The sequence below is a fragment of the Lottia gigantea genome (genome assembly GCF_000327385.1).
Source record: "Lottia gigantea unplaced genomic scaffold LOTGIsca_50, whole genome shotgun sequence".
Taxonomy (NCBI): Eukaryota; Metazoa; Mollusca; class Gastropoda; family Lottiidae; genus Lottia; species Lottia gigantea.
This window is the reverse complement of record NW_008709716.1, coordinates 1,485,535-1,494,906: the sequence shown is the minus strand read 5'-3', so window position 1 is coordinate 1,494,906 and position 9,372 is coordinate 1,485,535. Positions and strand designations below refer to the sequence as shown.

Sequence of the window (9,372 nt, the reverse complement as noted above, 5' to 3'; positions counted from 1 at the left end):
TGAAATAACGTTCATAGGCAAATTCCGTTGAATCGAAGGAATTTAAATGAATTTGAATTTCAAAAGGGTACTGATAGTCTTAGAATGAATTTGTGTTGACTAAAAAAGAAATTTGCATAAGTTTATACTGATTAGAAACGTCCATTCATACCAGAAATTTCGACTGAATAATAAATATACTAAATTATGCCTGGAAATTGCCCTCTGTAAAACAAATTTCCCAGCTCATAATTATATATATTCGTTAACGCAAATTGATATACAATTTTGAAGTTGATATTGTAATCCACCCAAAAACAATCCATAAAACACGATAATATTTCGGATATTACAGTGGTCGTACAATAATTTGGAAAGTTTAAATTATCAGCTGTCCTGATGAGGATTTTATATCCGAAACACGTATTGAAAAAATGAGATCAGCTCATGTCAAACCAGTATGCTTTCGAATATTTTGAATTTGCATTTGGTGTGAATGGTATTCGCGATAGTACGCGTACTTACTAAAACATGAACCGACCAAAAACGACCAGGAAACGACCAATGAAAACGTGAAACGACCTGGAACCGACCAGAAAAACGACCAGGAAACGACCTCAAACTATTTGGCAATAAACTCTAAGTATGTTAATCAGGCCGAAAAATCATCAATCATTTTTAAAAAATGTGCATTTGGAAGAAGTTCACTTAATGACCTTGTCTTTCATATTTCCCAGCTGAGTGCATTCTGACTGTGATATAACGCACATTACCCACACTCAATTCATTTTGATGTATAACATTGTATAACAAATTTAACAAAATCTTTATATTGTGATTCCTTTAAGTTTAAAGGGACACTCTAATTCATTAAGTTTGTAAAAGGTCAACTTAAATTTCGTCTTAAACGACATTATACTGGTAGCAAAGATTGTGAACGCAGTCCTATTCCCTTAAATAACTTCAAAACGAACTTACACTTCTGATAAAAAGAAGAATCAGGAAAATGATAATTGACATGAGGGTATTTAAAAACATCAAGAAGGGGTCACTCTAATATTTCATTATTTCGAAAATGATTGATGATTTTTCGGCATGATTAACATGCTTAGAATTCATTGCAAAATAGTTTGAGGTCGTTTCCTGGGCGTTTTTCTGCTCGGTTCCAGGTCGTTTCACGTTTTCACTGGTCGTTTCTGGTCGGTTCATGTTTTAGTAAGTACGAGAGGCACCCAGATATTCATGAATTAGGCCTCAAGATATAGTATTTGGTTGGTGAATCAACACAGAACGGAACAAAAAGTCTCTTAGCTTTTTCTGATTTAGGATCACGTCATGATTAACAGATTTCAAATTCATTTATTAATCTATTGGCCCATAATAGTCAAGGTGCCATTAATTTTGATTGATTAAAACAGGCAAAATAACTACAAAACCATGCAAAAAAGATAGAGTACTAGTAGATTATAGACCATATTATAGAGAATAAAGAAATTCAATATTTTGTATTTTCGCAATACATGTATATCCTGTTCTGAAGTCTGTGATACAGGTCCATTTTACAAATTGAACAAGCCCTTCGGCATGAAGGGTTCGCTTTGAGGTTGGGGAATAATGATAAGAGAATGAATGGATTAAAATTTTGAATTCTGCTTCGTTGCTGAGCTTTTTATATATACCATCCGGGAGTGCTGTTAAATGATAGAATTTGAATCAGAGAAGTTTGTTACAAGACGAGTAGATTGGTAAAGGCAATGTAACGATGAAAAGAAACAAAGATTATGATCTTGTTCCGTTCCGCAAAATACAGATCAGGGATATAAATTTGTATATTGCGGAATGGAACGGAACAAATAAATCTGTATTTTGCGCAAAATACAAATAGCCAAAATAATAAAGCAATGTTTTATTGTATAATAAATGCTGGATTTAGTGAGATGATTTAAGAGGTTGTTTATCCCACTTAAAAAAGAGGCTATGATGTCCGTTTGAGACTTGCATTATTTTGCAGATGAAAACAAAAAGCTCAAGCCAATGTCGTGGAATATTTATTTCATACTATGGAAATGCACTTACAGCGAGTCATTATTCTGTTTCATTGGCCGCTTTTCTATATCATGGCTTAAAGGGTTACTGAAGACTGGTTACTTTAGTCGTTTCAATTGTATAGATGAGTAGGGGCCCGTGGGCTGAAGTGGGTTTGGGGTTCCTCTCCCGACGGTGGATGTGTTCTGCAGCTATGACATGCATCTACAGGATAGTTAAAACCTAGGAAATATTGTTGTGAAATGAAAATCTAAAACTGCATCATTTATGCTTTGTTCTCTACCTCAGGTAGAGGGTGAGGCGAAAGGTCAGTTATAAAATTATACAGTAGCAAATAAAAAGAAAACGCAAATGCAAAAAAAAAATGTAAATGATTAAACTTTCCTGAACCTATTAAATATTCTAATCAGGAAATAAATATCTAAAAAGAAAATCTCAAACTGAATAATTTATGCTTTGTGTTTTGGTGACGGTTCAGTTATAAATTGTACAGTAGCCTCGACGGGCGACGCATGTCATGATAATATTATTATTGAGCAAGGTGTTTTTTATACGCCCACATGAAATGGGGGGCGTATATTGCCGTCACCCATGTCCGTCCGTTGGTCCGTCCGTCCGTCAACATTTGCTTGTAAACGCTCTAAAAACTAGATTTTTTGATGGAATCAAATGAAATTGGGTATGTGTAGACATATTCATAAAACGAAGATCAAGTTTGAATTTGAGCTATTTTCGACCGTAAGAAGCAGAGTTATTGCCCTTGCCCCATAATCTTTAATATATATTTACCACCCGCAGTAGGCGTATATGGCTGTGGACCACTATCTTTCTTTTGCGTTTGCGGAGGGCTACGTACAGGTGAAAAATGAGATAACTCGTCAGGCCTATCTATCGAGTTATAATATACGTTATATCATCAGGTTGAAATTGATACATTTTGAACTGTTTGAACCATTTATCATATGATAATTTCATGATAGATAACGAAAGATATTTCTCAATACCGATAAAATTGGTGAATCTTTTTACCACAAATAGACAGGTTTGACAGGGCAATTTAATTTGATGAAAATGAAGTTATTGGCAGCATTAGTCCTTTTGAATTTATTTTCTGGTAAGTAGCTTAAATATTCATAACACCGTAAAACTGATATTTTTGGTATGACATACTAATAAATTCTTGTATCTAAGATGTAGTCAAAATGGGCGTTTCTAAAATAATAAAACTTGAATTCCTATAATAGAATCAAAGCCATTAAGAAACTTGGATACTTCGATTAATCTTTATTTGACTGCAGGTACGTTGGCATCTATTTGTTACTATACCAGTTTTGGAGTCAGTTCTTCTAAATATTGTGCCTATGGATGTTGTGGGTCAACATTTTCTACTGTGTGTTGTAACACTTAGTAAGTATAGATGGACACGCTTCCCTCGTCGAGACGCCCAAAATTAATTTTTCCCCATTATTTCAAGAATGTAAGAATATTGGAAAAAATACCTTTCAAATTGCAGAAAATTTTCCCTGACACCTTTTGAATGGATTAGAACAAAATTGAGATGGTCCACAGCCAAAGTTCTGCAGACGTCACTGAACGTGAAATATCGTAGCCTATACCATTGAAATTGTAAATATTTTAGTATATCTGTCGGAGTTGTAGCTGGTAGTGTAATTGGTGGTATTTGTGCCCTGGCAGTAGTTATAGCTATATTGATTATAATATGTAGAAGAAGGCGAGGAACCATTGTCTACCAATCACATGGTTGTCATGATCCTCATGTTACAACTGTACCTGGTAAGATGTTGTACATTTTCAGTGACGAATAAATCGCATTGATAACAAGTTGTAAACTATCCAATTACACTTATTAAATGCAACCATAGAAATAATAGTAATAATCGTAATGAAATAAATGAATGTTTAGGAATTACTTTATATTTTTGGAAATAATAAACGTTTTATTTTAGGGACCACAGTTTATAACAGTCCACCACCTTACAGGTATTAAACAAGACCGTCTTCAGTTATGGTTTACTTTGGTTTTATTTGGAAAACAGAGGAGTGTGGTTCTAGTGATGTTTTGACAATCCAAAATAAAGAGTTTTGTTAAAATGTTAGGCCTACATCCACCAAAGATGACTAATCACATATAATTGCTTCGATCCATTTTTGGTTCGGTAGTTTTTGTGTTTTTTTTTTCATGTTGAAAATTCTCAAAAACTAGCGGCCAAAAAACGGTAGGAGAAACTCACACGAAAATCTACACAGGTCTGGTCTATGGAACGCCATTAATGCAGTCAGTTCACAGACTTTGAATTAGTTTGCGAATTTGTCAAGGGCAGTGGCTATTTACCACTGGCGTGGTAAGCGTGATAAATAGTCATAAGTACCCTTACAGCTATATATAGCTCAGTGCTATATACCACGGCGTTGTTAAATTAGGCCAATGTCACCATGTTAGTCTATGGAGAAAAAAAAGGGGATATTTAAATTTTACCACGTTTTTTTTTATTTAGGGGATTTCATCCAATTTTTTTTGTACTATTTCAAAAAATCACACTTTTTAGGTTTCAAAAATATAAATATTTAATATCGGTGACTGTGGTTTTCGGGCATTTTGGACGCTAAATTTCACAGTCCAAAACATTTCTACAATCGCTATATGATGTGAACTATAAGGAATGCTTCAGCAATTCGTTTACATATACATTTTCAAGCTATACTTTTGACAGACTTTTATTGAAATTTTAAATTTCAAGCTATAATACTGTATATTCCTGGTTCCCAGTGTGTTTTTTTTTTCACCCCCTGGGGTCTAGGGTGCGGCTAACTATTGTAGGAGAAGAATTATCGAGTTTCAGGATATCTTGTGTCCTTCAACACGACGAACCGAGGCGAACCTCGACACTTTACTCATCAAAACTAAAGCTAGAAATAGACTCAATGCGGCGGATGATATACGTAGGATTTGTCGACAACTGTTCCCATATTTGGACTATTGGCGCAAGGAAAACATCAAAGCCTTCGTACTGAGCATCCAATTTCTTACTTGATTATCAAATAGTGATTATTATCGATTATAACGAGCCCTATGCAAATAAAAAAAAATCTAAGAAATATTTGATATGAGTTGGTTCCCTTATACTTGGAAATGCGTTCAATTTTTAGCTTTTAAACAGTGTAGAATGCACAATTGTTAACGGATTTTGACGAAACTTGGTGGAATCGATTATTATCAACAAACGATGAACCCTATCACAATATAACTTGTTCTTTTACACTGATTACTGACCTTTTTTACAAACTACTACAATCAATCACTATTAATATATGTATCATTACTAACCCTTACTACATACTACAGTAAAATACTATCAATATATGTATCATTACTTACCCCTAATACATACTACAGTCAAACACTATCAATAGCTGTATCATTACTGACCTCTTCTACATACTACAGTCAAACGCTATCAATATATCTACCATTACTGACCTTTACTATAACCTGCAGTCAAAACAGTCAATACGTGTATCATTACTGACCTCTACTTCATACTACAATCAAACAGAATCAATATCTGTGTCATCACTAAACTCTACAACATACTACAGCCAAACCACTGTCAATATCTGTATCATTACTGACCTCGACAATAAACTACCGACACTACAGTCAAAAAGTATCAATATCTGTATCATTACTAAACTATACTACATACTACAGACACTACACTATCAATATCTGTATCATTACTAACCTCTACTACATACTACAGTCAATCACTATCAATATCTGTATTATTACTGACCTCAACTACATAATATACAGTCAAACACTGTCAATATCTGTATCATTACTAACCTCTACTACATACTACAGTCAAACACTATCAATATCTGTATTATTACTGACCTATAGTCTATATATTACAGTCAAACAGTATCAATATCTATATCATTACTGACCTCTACTACATACTACAGTCAAACACTGTCAATATATGTACTACTGACCTCTACAACAAACTACTGTCAATATCTGTACTATTACTGACCTTTACTACAAACTAAAGTCAAACACTGTCAATATATGTATACTAGTTTCAAACACGGATAATTTTGGACACATGTGAGTTTGAAGGCTCAAATTTTGACGGTGAGCTGTGAACACTGTTATTGATTGGCTAAGCTAAACAATCCCTTTTCAGAGACTAAAGTATGATTGATCAAAAAATTGGCGTAACTGTCCCTTTTAAAAAAAATTTGGTACTTTTCACATAATTGTTTTGTTTGTTTCTAAATTCATGTTAATAAATATAGGATCATTTGGAGAAATAATGTGTTAGTGAAGGCAAATTTCTGGACGACAAATTGGAAAATGTTTAAATGAAAGACTGACAAGTCCGTTTTTTAAGTCACGTAAGACCGGAAGGGTCCTTTTTTACATTTGTAGGTGACCAAGTTTGACAATTAAACACACATTTAAACATTTTGTCCAAATTTGTGGATTGTGGATTTTTGTGTCACAAAATATTGTGGAGCGAACGGACCTAGAACGAACATGAAAAGTGTTGGCGTAGCCAAGATTCCATAGACGGGGGTGATGGGCACCTTTATCCCTTTTTTGACTTTTCGAGGGTACTACCCTCTAAATACGCCACTGTAGTTACTTGTAAAATCGTAGTAATATTAGGAGACAAATTGCATAAAATGCCGGAATTTATTTTCAAAACATCATTTCGAACAAAATACCCTTACGATTGTTGGGGAAGATAAATCCTGAATTGATTTTGAATAGATATACTTGTAATAAGCAAGGTTTAACAAGGTTAAAAGTAAATTTTGACTAATTTGTAATTAAAATCCATTGCCGAAAGAACAAATGGATGTACACCAAATTTCATACAACGCGTAACTTTTGAAATAGCCTTGAACCGTGAACTCTTCACAATTGGCCTTGACATTTATTTGTAAACAAACACGACATTTTTTTTTTCAAAAAGCGAAATTTTGATGGACATGATGAGTTTTTGATTGCAAAATCGTTATTTGGAATATCTAGGTAGTTTTAAGCAATTTTTCCCGAAAAAAATATCAAATTATGACAAATTTTATTTGCCACTCCGTGGTAAATAGCTGTAAGGGTACTTATGGCTATTTACCACGCTCACCACGCCAGTGTTAAATAGCCACCACGCAAAGACAATAATTATGCTTTGTTCAATGTACAATGTCGAAAGTGAAAGGACATTGCACGTATCATTTTAGGTATTGACTGGTCAGTCCGCCATATTGGATATTCGTCACTGGCCATATTTGAGAGATTATAGGAATAAAGCGCATTTCTCCCCATTGTACATCTAAAAATTTGTCAGATTGGCATCTCATCTCATATTTGAGAGATTATAGGAATAAATAGCATTTCTCCCCATTGCACACTTAAATATGTTAGATTGGCATCTCAGGACATCACTGGCACCAAAAATTGTTATTCATAATTCAATAGCAGACCATAGGAAAAATTGGCCATTTATCAAAAATTGGCCATGTAGGGGCTTCGTCATTGACTGGCCAGTGACAGAGTTAGGCATGAAAATACCATTATATTGGAATTTTGGAGATATTCACAGGTCTGAAGGTACTATGTGATTGAGTTTGTGCCAATTCCATCCAAAAATCTGCCCCACCCCCATTACTGAGGACTGTGCAAAAATTGGCCATGTAGGGGCTTCGTTTTTGGCTGGCCAGTCCGCCATATTGGCCATATATTTGTCAGATTGGCATCTCAGGACCTCACTGGCCAGTCCGCCATATTGGATATTCGTCACTTGCCATATTTGAGAAATTATAGGAATAAAGCGCATTTCTCCCCATTGTACATCTAAAAATTTGTCAGATTGGCATCTCAGGACCTCACTGGCACAAAAAATGCCATTGATAATTTCATATCAGACCATAGGAAAAAAATTGGCCATATTTAAAAAATTGGCCATGTAGGGGCTTCGTCATTGACTGGCCAGTAACACTGTTAGGTATGAAAATACCATTATATTGGAATTTTAGAGATATTCATAGGTCGAAAGGCATTATGTGATTGAGTTTGTGCCAATTCCATCCAAAAGTCTGCCCCACTCCATTACTGTGGACTGTGCAAAAATTGGCCATGTATGGGCTTCGTCTTCGACTGGTCAGTCCGCCATATTGGATATTCGTCACTGGCCATATTTTAGAAATTATAGGAATAAAGAGCATTTCTCCCAATTGTACACCTAAATATATTAGATTGGCATCTCAGGACCTCAATGGCACCAAAAATGTCATTCATAATTCCATAGCAAACCATAGGAAAAAATTGGCCATATATCAAAAATTGGACATGTAGGGGCTTCGTCATTGACTGGCAATGCAGTAACACAGTTAGGCATGAAAATACCATTATTTTGGAATTTTAGAGATATTCACAGGTCGGAAGGCACCATGTGATTGAGCTTGTGCTAATTCGATCCAAAAGTCTGCCCCACCCCCTTTACTGTGGACTGTGCAAAAATAAAGCTTCGTCTTAGACTGGCCAGTCCGCCATATTGGATATTCGTCACTGGCCATATTTGAGAAATTATAGGAATAAAGAGCATTTCTCTCCATTGCACACCTAAATATGTCACATTGGCATCTCAGGACCTCAATGGCACCAACAATTGCATTCATAATTCCAAAGGAGACCATTGGAAAAAATTAGCCATTTTTCATTATGTATATTGGCTATCCGCCACTGGCGAAAGAAATGTTGATAACTATGTAATGATTCTATTCATTACACGACTTTTTAGAGGCTTTATTTGAATAAGAAATGAATTACTCATTTTTTTTTATTTTATTACCAAAAAAATTGGTCGGCCACTGAAGTAATGACGAAGTGTCAATTGACTATTTGTGGTCTATAAGGACTTTTATAATATCCAACGTCCATATATCTCACAATACGTGAACAGACTTTTTATTAATATTCTTTATAAATCAGCAAATTTTGTTCAATACACAACAATTCTCTATACAATTTTAATAAGCTTAATCTGGTTAATCCGCGTCGACTAGCACTCTGTATGATGAAAAACGTGTCCTAAGGATTTATGATGTTAATATTACCGTACCGAAATGTCAAAAAGACATTTTATATACGTTCATAGAGTGAATAATATTAAGAAATATTTACGAAACTTTGTAAATAGAATGCTTTGTAGAAGAATACTGCTAGTGTATGAAAAATAACGAAAATAACGTATGCATGCCAGGTAGAAGGGTTGAAAAGGAGGGCGGAGATGGGGGGGGGGGGGGGGGGGGCCA

General features: G+C 34.8%; 1 protein-coding gene across 1 annotated transcript; it reads left to right on the top strand.

The window, feature by feature from the left end:
- The first annotated feature begins 3,029 nt into the window (after window positions 1-3,029).
- LOTGIDRAFT_234433 (hypothetical protein) lies at window positions 3,030-4,807 on the top strand. Its single transcript, XM_009062294.1, has 4 exons — window positions 3,030-3,139; window positions 3,324-3,432; window positions 3,665-3,819; window positions 3,993-4,807. Exons 1-4 carry the CDS (start codon window positions 3,091-3,093, stop codon window positions 4,031-4,033), a joined length of 354 nt encoding a protein of 117 aa, XP_009060542.1. The 5' UTR covers window positions 3,030-3,090; the 3' UTR covers window positions 4,034-4,807.
- Window positions 4,808-9,372: the final 4,565 nt, after the last annotated feature.

Bases quoted from the DNA above. Each gene is read 5' to 3' on its own strand.
- LOTGIDRAFT_234433 (XM_009062294.1), top strand. From the start codon at position 3,091: ATGAAAATGAAGTTATTGGCAGCATTAGTCCTTTTGAATTTATTTTCT. The intron at 3,433-3,664 runs GTAAGTATAGAT...TAAATATTTTAG, and splicing joins ACTGTGTGTTGTAACACTTA to TATATCTGTCGGAGTTGTAG. The intron at 3,820-3,992 runs GTAAGATGTTGT...GTTTTATTTTAG, and splicing joins TCATGTTACAACTGTACCTG to GGACCACAGTTTATAACAGT.